Source organism: Phoca vitulina, unplaced genomic scaffold (assembly GCF_004348235.1).
Source record: "Phoca vitulina isolate PV1807 unplaced genomic scaffold, GSC_HSeal_1.0 scaffold20, whole genome shotgun sequence".
NCBI lineage: Eukaryota > Metazoa > Chordata > Mammalia > Carnivora > Phocidae > Phoca > Phoca vitulina.
Window position 1 is genome coordinate 41,959,650 of NW_022589723.1, and position 20,523 is coordinate 41,980,172.

General features: G+C 36.7%; 1 protein-coding gene across 3 annotated transcripts in view; it reads right to left on the reverse strand.

The window, feature by feature from the left end:
• The window catches only part of UBE2Q2 (ubiquitin conjugating enzyme E2 Q2), a 73,090-nt gene that overhangs the window by 26,645 nt on the left and 25,922 nt on the right, over positions 1-20,523 (reverse strand). For 2 of the 3 annotated variants that reach the window (XM_032417145.1, XM_032417144.1), the window contains 4 exons: positions 18,695-18,779; positions 16,841-16,901; positions 15,988-16,078; positions 9,313-9,371 (listed from right to left, as the gene is read on the reverse strand). In XM_032417145.1, coding sequence (XP_032273036.1) covers positions 9,313-9,371; positions 15,988-16,078; positions 16,841-16,901; positions 18,695-18,779 — 296 coding nt within the window. The remainder of the gene's footprint in view (positions 1-9,312; positions 9,372-15,987; positions 16,079-16,840; positions 16,902-18,694; positions 18,780-20,523) is intronic. The other variant, XR_004301007.1, reaches the window with a different exon arrangement.

The window sequence follows — 20,523 nt, forward strand, 5'->3', positions numbered from 1 at the left end:
AGTAAGATGTAGGAACTGGAGTTCAGAATAACGATTATAAATATACGATTTTCAAGCTCGGCTTGAAAAAAAAGCATAGAAGACACTAGAGAATCCCTTTCTGGAGAAATAAAAGAACTAAAATCTAACCAAGTCAAAATCAAAAAAGGCTATTAATGAGGTGCAATAAAAAAATGGAGGCTCTAAGTGCTAGGATAAATGAGGCAGAACAAAGAATTAGTGATATAGAAGACCAAATGATGGAGAATCAAGAAGTTCAGAAAAAGAGAGATAAAAAACTACTGGATCATGAGGGGAGAATTCAAGAGATAAGTAATACCATGAAGCAAAACAATATTAGAATAATTGGGGTCCCAGAAGAAGAAGAGAGAGAGGGGCAGAAGGTATATGGGAGCAAATTATAGCAGAGAACGTCCCTAAATTGGGGAAGGAAACAGGCATCAAAATCCACGGGGCTGGGCGCCTGGGTGGCTCAGTTGGTTAAGCGACTGCCTTTGGCTCAGGTCATGATCCTGGAGTCCCTGGATCGAGTCCCGCATCGGGCTCCCTGCTCGGCAGGGAGTCTGCTTCTCCCTCTAACCCTCCCCCCTCTCATGTGCTTGCTCTCTCTCATTCTCTCTCTCTCAAATAAATAAATAAAAAAATCTTAAAAAAAAAAAAAAAAATCCACGGGGCACAGAGAACCCACCAAAAATCAATAAAAACAGGTCAATACGCAGACATCTAATTTTAAAACTTACAAATCTCAGAGACAAAGAGAAAATCCTGAAGGCAGCTCAGGACAAGAGGTCTGTAACCTACAACAGTAGAAACATTAGATTGGCAGCACACCTATCCACAGAGAACCAGCAGGCCAGAAAGGACTGGCATGATATATTCAGGGTACTAAACGAGCAAAATATGCAGCCAAGAATACTTTATCCAGCTAGGCAGTCATTGAAAATAGAATGAGAAATTAAAACCTTCCAGGGCAAACAGAAACTAAAATAACTGATCAAAAAACCAGCCCTACAAGAAATATTGAAAGGGGTCTTCTAAGCAAAGAGAGAGCCTAAAAGTAACACAGACCAGAAAGGAACACAGACAATATACAGTAAAAGTCACCTTACAGGCAATACAATGGCGGTAAATTCATATCTTTCAATAGTTACCCTGAATGTAAATGGGCTAAATGCCCCAAAAGACACAGTGTATCAGATTGGGGGGGAAAAAAAAGACCCATCAATATGCTGTCTGCAAGAGACTCATTTTAGACCCAAAGACACCTCAGAGGAGGGTGGAAAACCATTTATCATGCTAATGCACATCAAAAGAAAGCTTGGGTGGCAATCCTTATGTCAGACAGATTAGATTTTAAACCAAAGACTGCAATAAGAGATGAGGAAGGACACTATGTCATGATTAAAGCGTCTATCCAACAAGATCTAACAATTGTAAATATTTATGCCCCTAACATGGGAGCAGGCAAATATATAAGTCAATTAATAACAAAATCAACAAAACACATCAACAATAATACAATAATAGTAGGGGACTTTAACACCCCCTCACTGAAATGGACAGATCATCTAAGCAAAAGATCAAGAAGGAAATAAGGGCTTTGAATGACATACTGGACCAGATGGACTTCACAGATATATTCAGAACAGTCCATCCTAAAGCTACAGAATACACATTCTCTAGTGCAGATGGAACATTCTCCAGAATAGATCACATCCTGGGTCACAAATCAGGTCTCAACCAGTACCAAAAGATTGGGATCACTCCCTGTGTATTTTCAGATCATAATACTTTGAAACTGCAACTCAATCACGAGAGGAAAGTTGGGAAGAACTCAAATACATGGAGGCTAAAGAGAATCCTACTAAAGAATGAATGGGTCAACCAGGAAATTAAAGAATTAAAAAAATTCATGGAAACCAATGAAAATGAAAACACAACTGTTCAAAATCTTTGGGATGCAGCAAAGTCAGTCCTAAGAGGAAAGTATATAGCAATACAAGCCTTTCTCAAGAAACAAGAAAGGTCTCACGTACACAACCTAACCCTACACCTAAAGGAGCTGGAGAAAGAATAGCAAATAAAGCCTAAACCCAGCAGAAGAGAAATCATAAAGATCAGAGCAGAAATCAATGAAATAGAAACCAAAAGAATAGTAGAACAGATCAACGAAACTAGGAGCTGGTTCTTTGAATGAATTAACAAGATTGATAAACCCCTGGCCAGACTTATCAAAAAGAAAAGAGAAAGGACCCAAATAAATAAAATCATGAATGACAGAGGATAGATCACAACCAAGAACAAAGAAATACAAACAATTATAAGAACATATTATGAGCAACTATATGCCAGCAAATTAGATCATCTGGAAGAAATGGATGCATTCCTAGAGATGTCTCAACTACCAAAACTGAACCAGGAAGAAACAGAAAACCTGAACAGACCTATAACCACTAAGGAAATTGAAGCAGTCATCAAAAACCTCCCAACAAACAAAAGCCCAGGGCCAGATGGCTTCCAAGGGGAATTCTACCAAACATTTAAAGAAGAATTAATACCTATTCTTCTGAAATTGTTCAAAAAAAATAGAAATGGAAGGAAAGTTTCCAAACTCATTTTATGAGGCCAGCATTACCTTGATCCCCAAACCAGACAAAGACCCCACCAAAGGGGAGAATTACATACCAATATCCTGATGATCATGGATGCCAAAATTCTCACCAACATACTAGCCAATATGATCCAATAGTACATTAAGAGGATTATTCCCCACGACCAAGTGGGATTTATTCCTGGGCTGCAAGGGTCGTTCAACATCCGCAAATCAATGTGATACACTACATTAATAAAAGAAAGGACAAGAACCACATGATCCTCTCAATAGACGCAGAAAAAGCATTTGACAAAGTACAGCATCCTTTCTTGATTAAAACTCTTCACAGTGTAGGGATAGAGGGTACATACCTCAATACTATCAAAGCCACCTATGAAAAATCCCCAGTGAATATCATTCCCAATGGGGAAAAAAACAGAGCTTTTCCCCTAAGGTCAGGAACACGCAGGGATGTCCACTATCACCACTGCTGTTCAACATAGGACTAGAAGTTCTAGCCTCAGCAATCAGACAACAAAAAGAAATCAAAGGCATCCATCCGAATTGGCAAAGAAGTCAAACTCTCACCCTCTGCAGATGATATGATACGTTATGTGGAAAACCCAAAAGACTCCACCCCAAAACTGCTAGAACTCATACAGGAATTCAGCAAAGTGGAAGGATATAAAAATCAATGCCAGAAATCAGTTGCAGGTCTATACACCAACAACAAGACAGAAGAAAGAGAAATTAAGGAGTCAATCCCATTTACAATTGCACCCAAAACCATAAGATACCTAGGAAAAAATTTAACTAAACAGGCAAAGATTCTGTACTCAGAAAACTATAGAACACTCATGAAAGAAATTGAGGAAGACACAAAGAAATGGAAAAATGTTCCATGCTCATGGACTGGAAGAACAAATATTGTGAAAATGTCTATGCTACCTAGAGCAATCTGCACATTCAATGCAATCCCTTTCAAAATACCATCAACTTTTTTCACAGAAATGGAACAAATAATCTTAAAATTTGTATGGAACCAGAAAAGACCCCGAATAGCCAGAGGAATGTTGAAAAAGCAAAGCAAAGCTGCTGACATCACAATTCTGTACTTCAAGCTCTATTACAAAGTTGTCATCATCAAGACAGTATGGTACTGGCACAAAAACAGACACAGAGATCAACGGAACAGAATTGAGACCCGAGAAATGGACCCTCAACTCTATGGTCAACTATTCTTCAACAAAGCAGGAGAGAATATCCAATGGAAAAAAGACAGTCTCTTCAACAAATGGTGTTGGGAAAACTGGACAGCCACATGCAGAAGAATGAAACTGGACCATTTTCTTACACCACACACAAAAATAGACTCAAAATGTATGAAAGACCTAAACGTGAGACAGGAATCCATCAAAATCCTTGAGGAGAACACAGGTAGCAACCTCTTTGACCTCAGCCACAGCAACTTTTTTCTAGACACATCTCCAAAGGCAAGGGAAGCATGGCCAGAAATGAACTATTGGGACTTCATCAAGATAAAAAGCTTTTGCACAGCAAGGAAACAGTCAACAAAACCAAAAGACAACCAACAGAATGGGAGAAGATATTTGCAAATGACACTGCAGATAAAGGGCTAGAATCCAAAATCTATAAAGAACTTATCAAACTCAACACCAAGACACAGATAATCCAATCAAGAAATGGGCAGAAGACATGAACAGACATTTCTGAAAAGAAGACATCCATATAGCCAACAGACACATGAAAAAGTGCTCAACATCACTCAGCATCAGGGAAATACAAATCAAAACCACAACGAGATACCACCTCATACCAGTCAGAATAGCCAAAATTAACAAGTCAGGAAACGACAGATGTTGGCAGTGATGTGGAGAAAGGGGAACCCTCCTACACTGTTGGTGGGAATGCAAGGTGGTGCAGCCACTCTGGAAAACAGTATGGAGGTTCCTCAAAAAGTTGGAAATACAGCTACCCTCCGACCCAGCAACCGTACTGGGTATTTACCCCAAAGATACAAATGTAGTAATCTGACGGGGCACGTGCACCCCAATGTTTATAGCAACAATGTCCACAATAGCCAAACTATGGAAACAGCCCAGATCCAGATGTCCATCGACAGATGAATGGATAAAGATGTGGTATATATGTATATGTATGTATATGTAAATATACACACACTGAAATATTATGCAACCATCAAAAAAATGGTATCTTGTCCTTTGCAATGACATGGATGGAACTAGATGGTATTATGCTAAGTGCTAAGTCAATCAGAGAAAAAAAATTATCATATGATCTCATTGATATGTGGAATTGAGAAACAAGGCAGAGAGAAAATCATAGGGGAAGAGAGCAAAAAATGAAACAAGAAGAAACCAGACAGGGAGACAAACCATAAGAAACTCTTAATCTCGGGAAACAAGATGAGGGTTGCCGGAGGGGGATGGGTGGCTGAGTGATGGACACTGGGGAGGGTATGTGTTGTGGTGAGTGCTGTGTTGTGTAAGACTGATGAGGAGTCACAGACCTGTACCCCTGAAACAAGTAATACATTACATGTTAATAAAAAGCAAAAGTTGATTCTAGATATCCTAATAAAGATATATAAAAAAAAAAAAGCACAATGAGGTATCACTACCTAGCAGAATCACTAAAATAAAAACAAGTGGCAAAACCAAATGCTGTATGTGGAGAAACTAGATCACTTACACATTCCTGGTAGGAATGTAAAATGGTAAAGCCACTATGGAAAAGAGTTTAACAATTTATTTAAAAATTCAATATGCTACAGTAACTATATCACCCAGCCATTGTTCTCCTGGACATCTATCCCAGAGAAAGCAAAACACATTCATACAGAAATCTGTATACAATCACTCATAGTAGCTTTATTTGCAATAACCAAACACTAGAATCAGGCTGCAAGTTCTTCAAGAAGTGGCTGATTAAACTGTACTAGTCATATACGTAGATGAATCTCCAGGGAATCAGAATGAGTAAAAAATCTAATTCTTAGGAATTACAATCCCAAAATGTGTGAGTCCATTTACGTAACTATGCTTTTTGAAATGACAAAATATTAAAAATGCAGGACAGATTAGTGGTTTCCAGGAGTTAGGGGAATTGGTTGTATAAGAGGGAGATGGGTGTGGTTTGAAAAGACAAGAAGGATTCTTGCCTATTTGGAACTTTAATATCTACACTGTGGTGGTGGATACACAAACCTATACAGGTGATCAAGTTATGCAGAACTTAATACATACATACACACAAATGAGGTATAAGAAAAACTAGGAAAATCTAAGTTCTATGGATTGTATCACACTCTCATTGTGATATTACATATAGTTTTGTGAAACATCACACTGGCAAAGTGTATAAGGAATCTTTATTATTTCTTATAGCTGCATGTGAACATACAATTTTCTCAAAAATTTCAATAAAAAAAAAAAAGCCACAGGAATGGAAGGAAAGAGAAAAGGGAAAGGACCCAGTACCAATTCTGAAGAACTCCAACATGTAGAAGTTAGGTGAACAAGGAGTTGCCAGCTAAAAAGACTGAGAGGAGGCATCCAGCAGCCAAGAGAAAAATGTCTCGATGTTGCTGAGAAATCAGATAATCAAATACAATAAAGCCTGAAAAGGGACGCCTGGATTTACCAATATGGAAGTTCCTTTTGGCAACAGTGGTTTGGGAGGAATATTAACCACTAATGCCAGACGACAGTGGCTGAAGAGTGAACAGGAAGTGAAGAGTGTGATTATATAAACATTGCTGTGGGAGTATAAATGGTGCAGCCACTTTGGCAAAGAGGGATTTCATTGAAAAGTTTAACAGTTACCAGAGGACCTAGTAACTCCACACGGGTATATATGAAAGAGAAATGAAAATATATATGCAGATAAAAACATGTATGTGAATGTTCATAGCAGCATTATTCATGATAGTCAAAGGCAGAAACAACAAATGTCCATGGATAAATAAAATGTATAGCCATACAGTGGAAATGGAATTAAGTATTAATATATGTTACAATACAGATGAACTTTCAAAACATTTTGCTAAGTGAAAGAAGCCAGCCATAGAAGGCCACATTTTGTATGGTTCCACTTATATGAAATGTGCAAAAACAGGAAAATCTTTAGAGACAGAAAGGAGATTAGTGGTTGCCAGTGGGGTGGGGAGTTGGAGGGGGAATGAGGAATGATTGCTAATGGGTACAGGGTTTCTTTTGGGGAATGATGAAAATGTTCTGAAATTAGACAGCGGTTATACAACTCTGAATATATGAAAAATCCAAAAATCCACTGAACTGTATACTTTCAAAGGGTGAGTTTTAGCGTATGTGAATTGTATCGCAATGAAGCTGTTATTTAAAAAGAAAAAGTTTGGTTTTGATAAGGAACAGAGGAATAATAGCTAGAAGATGGAGGATATAAATATATGGGACAAAAACTGCTTAATAATCTGATCAGAGTCACTCAGTGCTTAAGCTCTAGCCTGAGTCTGAGATTGCAAAACTCTGTGTTTTATCAGTGCTAAGAACATTTTTTAGTTCTTCCCAAGTCAGCCAATAAATCCTCCCCATCATTTAACAGTTGACTAGGAAGACGAAGTCACTGTGATTCTGCTTTACATTAGTGTTCAACTTCCATTCATCTTTTCGTTCCCGCTGTACCAATTTAGGTTGTCCTCACTTCACTCTAAGACAAGGCCATCAACTCTTTTTTTTTTTTTTTTTAAAGATTTATTTATTTGAGAGAGAGAGAGAGAGAGATAGCCTGTATGAGCAGAGGGAGGGGCACAGGGAGAGGGAGAGGAGAAGCAGACCCTGCACTGAGTGCAGACAGAGCCCACTGCAGGGCTTTGATCTTATGACCCTGAGATCATGACCTGAGCTGAATTCAAGAGTCCAACGCTCAACTGAATGAGCCACTGAGGAGCCCCAAGACAGGGCCATCAGCTCTTAACAAGTCTTGCATTCTTCTAGGCTTTGTGAACACAATCTGTCTTCTTCCACTATTACCATATTTCTTTCTAAAACATTCTCTTTCCTGTATTTTCCTGTTCCTGAACCAGCTAATGAGAAAGAAATTCAATATCCAAGGGTAATAGTTTGCTTACCAGCAAAAAGAAAATGAAAACAAAAACCAAAAAACCCTGTCACCATAATAAGATATTTTGTCAGCACAATTTCATAAAATTCTTCTACATGAATTCTACCCACCTTGCGTTGTAACTCAAACTCGTCTGGTATGCTATGAATACATTATGCTCTTTCCTAGATATGTGATTATATTTACTTTTCACCTATGTAGATAATTTTCCTTCAACCTCCACCAGGAGGCCAAACTCACTCATACTTCAATGCCCCCGAGATCCCACCTACTTGCCAGTCTTCCCAGATCACTACTACTGGAAGCAACTCCCTTTTCCTTTAACCTCAAAGAACTCAAGTCCACACTTCACATTTGCCAATCAATGGAGTACTTAATACTTTTAACCTCCTTTTATTTTTTTTAATTTAAAAAAATTTTTTTAACTTTTAATCTCCTTTTAGATTGCTGGTTTTGGTATAATGGAAAAAAACATTTTATTACAAGGTTTATTTGGATAAGTAACAAGCTGACTTATTATTCAAATCATTCATTTGTATAATGGGATAATACCACCATTGTAGCAAAAAGAAGCAATGAAGAGAAACTACGTAACAGATTTTTAAACTAAAAATGGCATTATTCAACTTCATCTATTTGTCTCCACAACTAGGTGGTAAACTACTTGAGATCATAAATTCTTAAATTCTTAGGATTTCTCACAACAAAATGTGAAAAATCTATGCTGCTCAAGGTTGGATCAATTTCAAAATGATCTGATAAGAACATTTTTCTACATTTATCCTGAACAAAATTTTTCCAAATTTTTTCCTTAATCATTTATAGCCATCCATATTTTTTTATCTAAATGAAACTATATCAACAATAGCAATGATCAAAGTAAGGACTAGTGACTTTTAGATATTAATCACCATAATATGGATTACCTCACAAGGCTGAATTAGTCAACTGAGCATTTCATAATTCTCTAGTAAGTGTAATTACTCCTAATTTAAGGATTTACAGAACATTTCATAACTAACCCAGGTACCAATTCTGATCTTTTCACCATCCTTTATATGACTTCTAATCACAAAAAGCATTATAAGCTTCAATAAAAACGCATGACAATTTGATTCTCCCAAACTGAAACCATCACCTTTAGAAGGAATTAGATGGCCAGGTCCTTAGGCCCATGAGATTTTCTGTGATTATTCCAGAGATCACAGTCTTGTGAGAATCATTCTCGAATCTTAACTTTCTCTAAACCATCAATCACAATTTATATCTGAAAAACATTTGGTTTTTTACAGTGAAATGTATACAAATAGGGGACATTAAAAACTCTTACTTATAAAGAACATAATGGTTTATAACCAACGGTTCTCAAACGATGGTTCCCAGACAAGCAACATCAGCTTCACCTGACACCATCTTAGAAATGTAGAAATGCAAATTCTCAGCTTTTCCTTACATCCCAGACCTAGTGAATCAGTAACCCTGGGGTAAAGCTGAGCATTCTAGGCCTCCTAGCACTTAACTAGCCCTCCAAATGATTCTTATGCATACTATCAAAGAAAATAGTTACTTAAACTTACCCTCCTGAGAGAACAGGTAACACCACTCGAACAAACGGAGGATCAAATGGAAAGTTATCCTAAAATGCAAATGGGCAAGTTTAATTAATTTTTTTTTTAAAGATTGTATTTGACAGAGAGAGACACAGCAAGAGAGGGAACACAAGCAGGGGGAGTGGGAGAGGGAGAAACAGGCCTCCTGCGGAGCAGGGAGCCCGATGTGGGGCTCGATCCCAGGACCCTGGGATCATGACCTGAGCCGAAGGCAGATGCTTAATGACCGAGCCACCCAGGTGCCTCAAGTTTAATTAATTTTAAGAAAATCCTTAATACAGTATTATTTCGAATAAAGAATGTGTGCATTTATTATCCGGTAATGAGGGTCATGAAAGTAGAAACAGTACCAAAAATAAAATGAAGTAAAAACCACAGCAAAAAAAAAAAAAAAGAAAAGAAGATCACAGCCGGCCAAACAGAACAGTGTTTTGGTAAAGTTACGAAAAATATAAGGGGGTTCCACTTTCAATAAAGCTATATAAAGGAACCATTCCAATAATGATAGACTAGGTAACTTAGATCAATCCTCTGGTTGAGAACTAGAAGAGGTGGATAAAATTTAACAATTACAGAGCTAAGATCAGGAAAAAAAGGGAACCCGGGAGAGCGGGGCCTTTCCTCCCTCCGGGCCCCCCCACCCCCACCTCCCACCTTGGGTTTTCTTTCAATTACAGAAGAGGAAGATAAGAGGTCAAGAAGCTCAGCAGAACTCAGACTCACACTCACAGGGCCGAGGAGGTAAAAATTGGAGCTGGGTCCACCAAGGAGAGGCCTTGACAAGTCTCCCACACTTTAGGTTGGGACCCTGAAGGACAAATGACAAATTGCCCTGACAAGGAATGAAGTCCAGTTTTTTGGGTTTTTTGTTTTTTTAAAGATTTTATTTATTTATTTGACAGAGAGAGAGACAGCGAGAGAGGGAACACAAGCAGGGGGAGTGGGAGAGGGAGAAGCAGGCTTCCCGCTGAGCAGGGAGCCTGACGTGGGGCTCGATCTCAGGACCCTGGGATCATGACCTGAGCGGAAGGCAGACGCTTAACGACCGAGCCACCCAGGCGCCCCGAATGAAGTCCAGTTTTACATCACCTAAATCCCTGATGGATTCAGTGATCCTGGGCTGCTAATGCCCAAGCCAGACAGGGGCAAATGTAAACCCTCTCTGGAGAAGAATAACATCCAAGGCTTCCAAAATTAGCTAATTTTTCATTTGTAATGTCTATTACTAAAAACAGTTACACAAGACTTAAACAGGTCCAGGAAATGAGAAGCAAATGACACAAAAACCGTAAGAGATCAAGATTAAATAGAATTATCAGACATAGCTTTTAAAATAACCATGCTGAATATGTACAAGGAAAGAAAAGATTGAAAACCCTGGCAAAGGACTAAAATTATAAAAATGAATCATACAGAAATTCTGAAATTTAGAAAGAACTGAAATCAATAACTTAACAGATGAATTTAAACACAAGTAGAGACTTAGTGGAAGAGAAATTCAGTATACAGGAAAACAGGCCAAAAAACACATCCAGAATGAAGCAGAGAGAGAGAAAAAGGTAGAAAAATGCAGAAAATAACAACACACAGGGGAATGTATTGGAAAGGTTTATCATATGTAGAGTCCTAGAAGGACATGAGAGAATGGGACCGAAGCAGTATTTGGAGAGACTGAGAATTTTCCAAAATTGAAAGACTTCACAAGATTTAAGCACTATGAGTATTTCAACAGAAACAATGGAAGCCCCAATGAGGGAATAAGTTTTTGAGTTGCTGAAAGAAATTTCTAACCTAAAAATCTATACCCAATACAAATACTTTCCAAAAAATAAATTCACAATAAGGTTATTTTCTTGTCAGGAGACCCAAGCTAAAGGAAATAAAGGATATTCTTCAGGCAGGAGAAACAGGATCCTAGATGGAAATACAGAGAATAAAGACCATGAAAAGAGCAAATATGCAGTTACGAATGAATATTGACTAAATTATAGAACAATGATGTATAGCTTCTAGGTAAGTACAGAAAATGCATGAAAGCACATATTTGGCAGGGAATCCACGTTCTAAGTCTTTGCATTGATGAGGAAAAGGTAAATTATAAATTAAATTTATGTTAGACTTTGACAAGGACATACATTGTAACTGTTAGGCAGTAAAGAAGAGTAAGAGAACACGTAAGTACTAAGCTAAAAGAGGTGAGAAACTGGAGCAATTAAAAAAAAAAATCCAAAAAATGAGAAAAAGGAACATGGAATAACAGGACAAATAAAAGGCACTTAGGAGAAGGGAGACTGAAACCCAAATGTCAGTAATATTAAATGCAAGTAAGACTAACTGCTCTAATTAAAAAACAAAGATCATCAGACTTGATAAAAATATATGAAGAGAAGAGAAAAGAAACCTCAGCTAATTCTCAGGCTACCAAGTACAATTCTCTTTTTCAAATTCTCAGTCCTGGAAACAGATTTTCAGAAGAACAAGAGCTTTTTCTCTTTATGAACTAAAGCAACAATGGTAGCCAAGGTGGCCAAGAGCATTAGGTCAGACTATTGGTGGTCAGAAAGCCCAGAAGGCTGCCCCTCATTTTCCTACAGCAGTGGGGTAAGGAAAAAGCATATCGCCTCTAATAAAGACATGACGGGAAGTCTAAGAGAAATTACCTTCAATTTCTATGGTCAAATAAAAGGAAACAAACAACTAATTGTCTCTTAAACCAATCTGAGGGTAAAGGAGCTCAACAAATACTTGTCTCATCCACTTATTTCCAACAAACACAAAAATATAGTTTTAACTGGAAGAATAAGCAGCGTATGTAATTCCAGTAACTTAAACTCCCTACTTCCACCCATCCTCAAATAAGATTCTAAGGAACATATAAACTATGAAAATTCAATCCTAATAGGAGAGGAAGATATAAAAAGCACACTTCCGGTGGTTAAAACAGATAATCTTAGATTTCTACTGCAAGGGAGAACCTACTACCCACACAAGATGCCAACTTAATGACAATTATTATAATCTACTTCCAAATAAATTGTAGGTAAAAGGTGAGCTACTTAACAGATATAATGAAGGGCATAGATGCAAAGCTTAGTAAAGTACAACTTCATTTAATCTCCTACTCTTTAGATCTTTAAATATGTGATCCCGAATGATAAACCTTTTTTAATTGATTATATGACAGGGAGAATTACCTTCATTTTAAGTAATTCTTCAGAGTAACTCCTCCACATCAAAACCTAGGACTCTATTCCATAAACTGCACCATGGAACTCATAATCAATATTTTACAGAAATAAGAGTTCCTTAAAGGGTTATACTGGGGAGGATGAGGATGACTGTTAAAATAGACATTTGAGTTATCTTGGTATACTAACTCAGAAACTGAGACTCTCAAGATTTATAAGGATATCATGAAGTTTTCAATTCAACATCTTGGCCTCTCAAGATAATTTTAATGATGAAGAACATTCTATTCTTGAAAAACTCACTGAATGGCTCTACATAGTTATCACTTCCTTATACTGAGTTGAAAATCACCTCTTTAAAGTTTGACTTACTAGTTTTAATGTCATGCTTTGTGTTAATCAAAAACAAAAATGAAACCCTCCACATACACAGCCCTTTAAATAGTTGAGAACAAGCTCTCATGAACCCCTATGTTCTTCTCTCCAAATCTACAATTTAACCAGCTATCTTAGGACATGGAAATCTCTTTCAAATCCTTGCCACTACTTTTTAGATGAACCCAAATTTATCTAAATAAACCCTTCCTAAAGTACTACCTCAGAATTCAGCTCAGTAATTCAGATACGGCTTGAAAAACTAGACCACCACTTCCTTAAGAGCATAGCATAACACAACTGCCAAGCTGCTGACGAATCTGATAGGTCTCCATTCCCTCCTGCCCCTATCCCCAACCTTGTGTTATATTATATCTCAAGTTCCATTTTCTTATTATTCATGACTTTCAAGTTGTCACCATGGACATCTGAGGCCATAAATACTGTTCATGCTCCTTCCCGTAAATCATTTTTTCTGAGTCATACCTGCTATCCTCCAATTCTGTGAATCCTGATACTTAATAACTTGGTAGTTCAGTTTGCCAAGGTCACTTAGTTCAGAGCAATCACATTCTTCCCAGCCCTCTTAAGAATTACTCCAGCCCTAGCACCAGCCCTTCTTTTTTGGTATCAGGAGTTATGGTCCAGAAGGACAAATGCAACAGAATTTCAGCCATTTACCTCCCAGATCATCCCCTCCCTGAAGTTCTACCTAGAGTAGGAAAATATCATGAAAACATTAAGTGCAGCCACAGGTCTTTTAGTTTCCTGGTCAAGATTTCATATTCCCTTAAAAATAACTCTTGAGAAGAAAGTGCGAGGAAAGGGATACACAGGGGGCTTTCAAAGGTCCTGATTTAAAAAAAAGAAATAGACCCTAATTTTTTGAGTATAACTGACACAGTTTACAACAGTTTCAGGTGTAAGGTTCTATATCTTAAGCTTGGTATTGGATACATGGGCATATGATTTAATAAAACTGTTTAGATTGTTCAGGTTAAAACATTCTGTATATCAAAAAAAAAAAAAAGCCTACTATCCTGGTTTATTTTTTCACCATATGAATCAGTGAAAATGCAGTCACATTAGCAACTTCAGTAAATATATATCAGACTCACTCTCTAGGAAGACAACACAACTGACAACCACAAAAGTTTCTATAATAACAAAATTGAGGGCAAATACAGACATTTGACATTTGGGTTATCTGAGGAAAGTTCAATCATAAATAAGGATATATCCCCAAACAAAAATATACACACACAAAAGCTAAGTAAAAAGCTTTCAGAAAATTATAGTCTTTTTGTAAGTATAAAGTATTCTTTCATGTCTTTGCTTTCTTCCTTCAAAACCCCCCATATCCGTCTACTCTCACCTATTCCTACCACCATCATCCGTCATTACTCCTTGCCCAGATTAAAATCAAAGCCCCCAATAGTCTCTCAGAAATCTACTCTATCTTATCCAAACCCTATTCTGATACTGAAGACATAATTGTTTTAAAAAAAGATAATAAAAAGCCTAAAAGATCAATCATGCCCCTACCTAAAAACCTCTACTGGCTCTTCACTGTATAAAGGTTATGATCCCAGACTCTTCATCATGGTCTCCAAAGCAGTATAGCCTTCATCACAGATTTCTCCCCTAGAAAGACTGCAGGCTCTTGAAGAACAGGGATTATATTTTAGATGCCTCCATGTCCTCAAGCCTTCCATAGGGGCGCCTGGGTGGCTCAGATGGTTAAGCGTCTGCCTTCGGCTCAAGGTCATGATCCCAGGGTCCTGGGATCGAGCCCCACATCGGGCTCCTGGCTCAGTGGGGAGCCTGCTTCTCCCTCTCCCTCTGCCTCTCTCCCTGCTCATGCTCTCTCTCTCTCTGTATCTCTGTCTCAAATGAATAAATTAAAAAATCTTAAAAAAAAAAAAAAAAAGCCTTCCATAGTCCCTAATGCACTGAAGTCTACCTAACTGAAATGGAAAAAATATACCTATCTGTAAGACAATTGTTACATAAACATAGCAAAAAGAAGCTCCATCTTTCAAATATAACTCCTTAGAACCACTTCCTAGTTTTTTCTGAAACAGAAGATTTAAAAGGACTACATTTATCCATATTCCATATTAAATCATTACATTTTATCTAAATTCCATTGCTATTTTTCAACCTTTATTCTTAACATTAAAAAAAACTATTAAATATAACCTATAAATTCAGAAAAGTACATAAAATATAAAGGCACACCATTATCTATTACAAAACATGCCTCCATGTAACCAGGACCCTGGTCAAGAATCAGAGCCAGCTTCCAAGAAATCCCCAGATGTCCCTTTCACAGCTCACAACTCCCTCCCTCTCACCTAGATGTACTCCCTATCCTCAACTGTATGGTAACCACATCTTTGCTTTCCTTGAAAGTAATTACCCAAGTTTGAATCCATAAATCTGTGTTTCTCAGCCTTTTCATTTTTGCTCCACTAAGAAAGCTTTTTAGATTTATTTTAGAAAAAAATTTTTTTAATCTATCCCCCAAAACAGATATACTGTGTTGTTTATAAAATGTGGTCCCTTAAAGGGTCACAGACCATTATAATATCTAAGATTTTTTTTTCACTCTAAGGAGTTTTCACCCCACTGGTGGGGATCCTGCCTCCAATGAGATGCAGATGCACGCCCTAAACAATATAATTTAGTTTTACCTATTTTTGAGCTCTATGTAAATGAAATTGTACAAAACATGTTTTGGGGTCTGGTTTCTTTTGCTCAACACTGTGTTTAAGATTCACCCACATTTTGCACATTTTCCTTTTTATATGAATAACACAATGCTCCATTCTACTTGGACACTTGGGTTATTTCCTGTTTGGCGTTATTATAAACAACACAGCTCTGAACAGTCTTGTATAGGTCTCCTGGTGTACCTAAGTACTAATTTCCTGTGGGGTATATACTATGAGGAGAATTCCTGAACCACAGGAAATACCTTCTACTTTAACAAGTAATACCAAACTGTTCTCCAAAGCAATTATAAAAATATACGTTCCCATTAGAAGCATATGGAGTCCCCTTAACATTTTCTTACCTTAAAAGAGAAGTTAAGCAAAATATATTCTATGCCTTCTTTTTCTTTTAAGATCTGAAGATCACTGTGCAAAGGACTATCAGGATCAACCCTAAGAATTACAAAACAAAAAACAATTCAAATAAAAACCAAGAGATGTTTTTCTTAGTAACCACAAAAATGAACCAGTTCAAGAGCTAAAGCAGAGCCCCTCAGGTAAGTTTCAAACATAAAACTGCTCTATGGTCCCTGGAAAAATAAATTGCAACAGCCTCGGACTCCTTGGGATTAAATGTCCAAAAAGGTCACAGTATTCTAAATCCATTCCCATAAGGAGATTCAAAGTTAGCAGTCATCCTAGGGAAGTCTTATGTATATAAATTTTCTCAAGAACTCAAAAAAAATTAATCTGCTTCTCTAAAATTGTATTACTAGCCAAGGGGTTCAAGGAGAGAAATTTATCACAGATGAGACCAGAAAAAATGAAATCACTAACAAAATCTGAATCTGTCTACAACTGTTCTACACATTGAGGTCCTACTCAAATTCCTCATTCCAAATATAAACTGGTTATCATGGTCAATCAGGTTATTAAACACACTTTTGTTTCTATACTTCCCAATTATCTCACTAACTCCATGAAACACTTTATCCCACAGCTGGTCCTTCTTTTTCTTCTTCCTCTTTCTGACTTCACTTATTTAAGCCCAAGAAACAGCTTATTTTAACAACCTGAGAACTATTTCTATAGAAACACAGTCTAAAGTTCTAAGTAAAAACTATAGCATACAAGGTATCAAATTAGGGGGAAAAAAATTTCCGCTGTGATAGTCTATCATTACAAAGACTGGGTTAGCATATAAGAGTCACTTACTTCTGCAGTTTAACATGCCAGTCATATAAACTGTCATTTATCAGTTCCACTGAATAAATCCCTGTAAAGATATAGAGCACGTAGGTTACTTTTTATTTATTTATTTATTTTCTTAAAGAGAGAGGTGGGGGTAAGGGCAGAGGGAGAGAGAGGAAATCCCAAGCTGGGTGTGGAGCCTGATATGGGGCTCTATCCCACGACCCTGAGATCATGATCTGAGCCAAAATCAAGTGTCGGACGTTTAACCAACTGAGCCACCCAGGAGCCTCTAGGTTACTCTTTATTTGATCTTATAACTACTACTTCAGTGTAAATGAACACACTAAATAACCGTCAAAATCTAGAAACTTTGCTATTAAAACACAGAACAACTAAGCTATATTATAAGCTATATTTTGCCATTGGAGCTGAGTAGCTTAGGCTCTTAACAGATAATTAAAGCCATCAATGAAGACGATATTTTAATGAGTTGAGAAACTGTCTGTGAGTGGGAGGGGAAAAATTATGCAAAATCTTATGTACCTTAAGACTCGTCTTTTATGCATATGCAAATATTTCTATAAAAATGGAATCCCTCTACATAGTTGTATAATCTTTCTTCAACTTTCCAGGGCATCTTTCCAATTTAGTATATAAGAAGTCTGGGGCGCCTGGGTGGCTCAGTCGTTAAGCGTCTGCCTTCCGCTCAGGTCATGATCCCAGGGTCCTGGGATCGAGTCCCGCATCGGGCTCCCTGCTCCGTGGGAAGCCTGCTTCTCCCTCTCCTACTCCCCCTGCTTGTGTTTCTGCTCTCACTATGTCTCTCTCTGTCAAATAAATAAATAAAATCTTTAAAAAAAAAAAAAATAGTATATAAGAAGTCTATTGTCAATTTTTTAATAACTCTATGGAAATTTATTTTATGGATATACCATAATTTAACCAATTCAACCCTATATCTGATTAATTTTTAACTTTTTGCTACTACAAACAATGCTATAACAAGTAATTATTTAACATTTAACATTTAAAAGTAAACCCATATTTAAAAATTTAACTGCACTTGATTAAGTTTCTACAGATAAACTTTTAGACTTCTAATAAGAAAAACAGGATGCCAAAACTTCTAATAATTCAAGAGTCAAATTTGGCTTACTTGCACTCTAAAGCAGAAAATTTTTTTTGCTTTTTGTGTTTACTAAGTAAGCTCTAATGATTTAGATTTGGTCACTCTGAGAATTACTGAACGGATCACAAAGCTAACTTTTCAAACATATTAAAATTTGGCTCTTTCCCTTATTTTAATACAGTTAGAATCTCTGACAACCAAAGGGAATTTTACTTCAATTAGAGCGGTTCCACAATATTTAAGTCTTACTGGGCAAGAAAGAACACTCAAAGTCAAACTATGAAATGAATAAAAAAAACCCACCTATTTTTAAAGTGATACCATAACTACTTATACAATAAAAGTTGATTTTGTTTTCAAAAAATAAGGAAAAATCATAAAAATCAACTCAGCAATAGTTCTTTGTTCATACAATAACATATGTATCTTATTTACTTTCCAAAGCAGATATTACTCATACTTTTCCCAGAAGCTAAAAATCATGAGTTAATCCCAGTCAGCAAGAAGACAAAAAAATTATGAGGTATCCATAAAAACAACTTTCAAAAACCCAAAGAGCAAGTAAACTCATCCTATTTTACCTTCCACATCTATTAATAACTTGATTAAATCTGCATTTCACATCCCTAAAATAAAGTTAATAACCATTTCTGTTTCTATCCAGTAACATTATAAGAACTGAAGTTTACTATCTGAAAACTGAAAACAGCATAAGGACAACAGAGTAGAGGTCCAGAGGTCCTTACCTGCTTTATAACTCTGGGATCTGTATATGTCCCTGAGCTCTTTCATAAGTCTATCTGAAGCTTGCACAGACCCAGATACTGCACCCTGCAACATAAAAATTGCTGTTTACCAGGATCTACGGAGTCAAATAACTGAAGATTTCAGGTATATAAACCTGAAATGAAAGTTTACAATGAGATTATAAAAACAGATCACATCTCGACATTAAAAAAAAAAAAAAAAATCAAAGAAGTTTAATTAAATTGAGGATTATGAAGTTTCAATAGAAATATAAAATGCGGGACAAGTCTGGCTCATTTACTGTTTCTTATCATCTGGAAAAAAAAAAAAAGTCTAACCAACATGTCTAGATTACCATGGTTCCTGCAATAGCCTAGAACTTAGTATAAACCTATTTCAAACTCCAATGATTTTTTTTAAACTATTAATTTTTTTCTCTTTAGGATTTTATTTTTTAGAGCATTTTTAGGTTCACAGAAAAGTTGAAAGGTACAGAGATTTCCCATATAACTGCTCCCACAACACACAGTCTCTCATTATCAATATCCCTCATCAGAAGGTACATTTTCTAAACTGATAAACCTACACTGACACATCATTACCAGTGAAATCCATAAATTACCTTAAGGTTCACCTTTGGTGCTGTACACTAAATGGGTTTGGAAAATGCCTAACGACACATATCCATCATCATAGTATCATACAGAGTATTTTCACTGCCCTAAAAATCCTCTGTGCTCCACGTATTTATCCCTCCACCCCACCTCTGGCAAGCACTGATCTTTTTGCTGTCTCCTTGGTTTTGACTTTTCCAGAAAGTCATATAGTTGGAAACATACAGTTGTGTAGCTTTTTCACCAGATCGGCTTCTTTCACTTAGTAATACAGATTTAAGGTTCCTGTGTCTTTTCATGGTTTGATAGCTCACTTCTTTTTTAGCAGGGAATAATATTCCATATTGTCGGGATATGCCACAGTTTATCTGTTCACCTACTGAAGGGATACCCTGGTTCCTTCCAAGTTTTCACAATTATGAATAAAGTTGCTATAAACATCTGTATGCAGGTGTCTGGACATAAGTCTTCAATTCATTTGGGTATACCAAAGAGTGCAACTGCTGGAATATGTGGTAAAAATTATGTTCAGTTTTCTAAGAATCTGCCAGACTGTCTTCAAAAGTGGCTGTACCATTTTGTACTCCCATGAGCAAGGAGTGAGAATTCCTATTGCTTCACATCCTCATCAGCATTTGGTGTTGTCACTGTTCCTGATTTTGGCCATTCTTTAATTTTTTTTTTTTTAATTTTAGCTATTCTTTTAAGTATGTAGCATCACCATCAATTTTTGAAAATACTAGATGGCCCTTACCATTTTACACTATCAACTAAAACAGAGTTTCATTAGTCAGACTATAAGGAAGAATGTTATACTGAAGGTCTACTTTACATATTAAACTGAGAAATAACATGTTCACCTGCATGCAACTAGTTTCAGTTCTTTTCAATGTTGGGATTTCTTTAAAAATGAAAATGCACCAATGTCTTATTCTAAGACTGAATATGAATGCCAACTATTTCTCACATTTAGAATTCCTCAATTAAAAAAAAGAACCGATCATGTAAAATTCAAAATGTTAATGGCTGCACTACACTTTGGGGGATGGGTGGCAATCATGTTCACAAAGCTATTACTTCCTAGCTTTATGACCTTGAGTACATTACTTAACTGGTTTAAACCCTAGTTTCACACCTACAAATAGGAACAATATTTTATAAAGTGGCTATAAAGGTTGAAGGGGAAGGTATGTAAAATTTAAAGTACTTAGTGT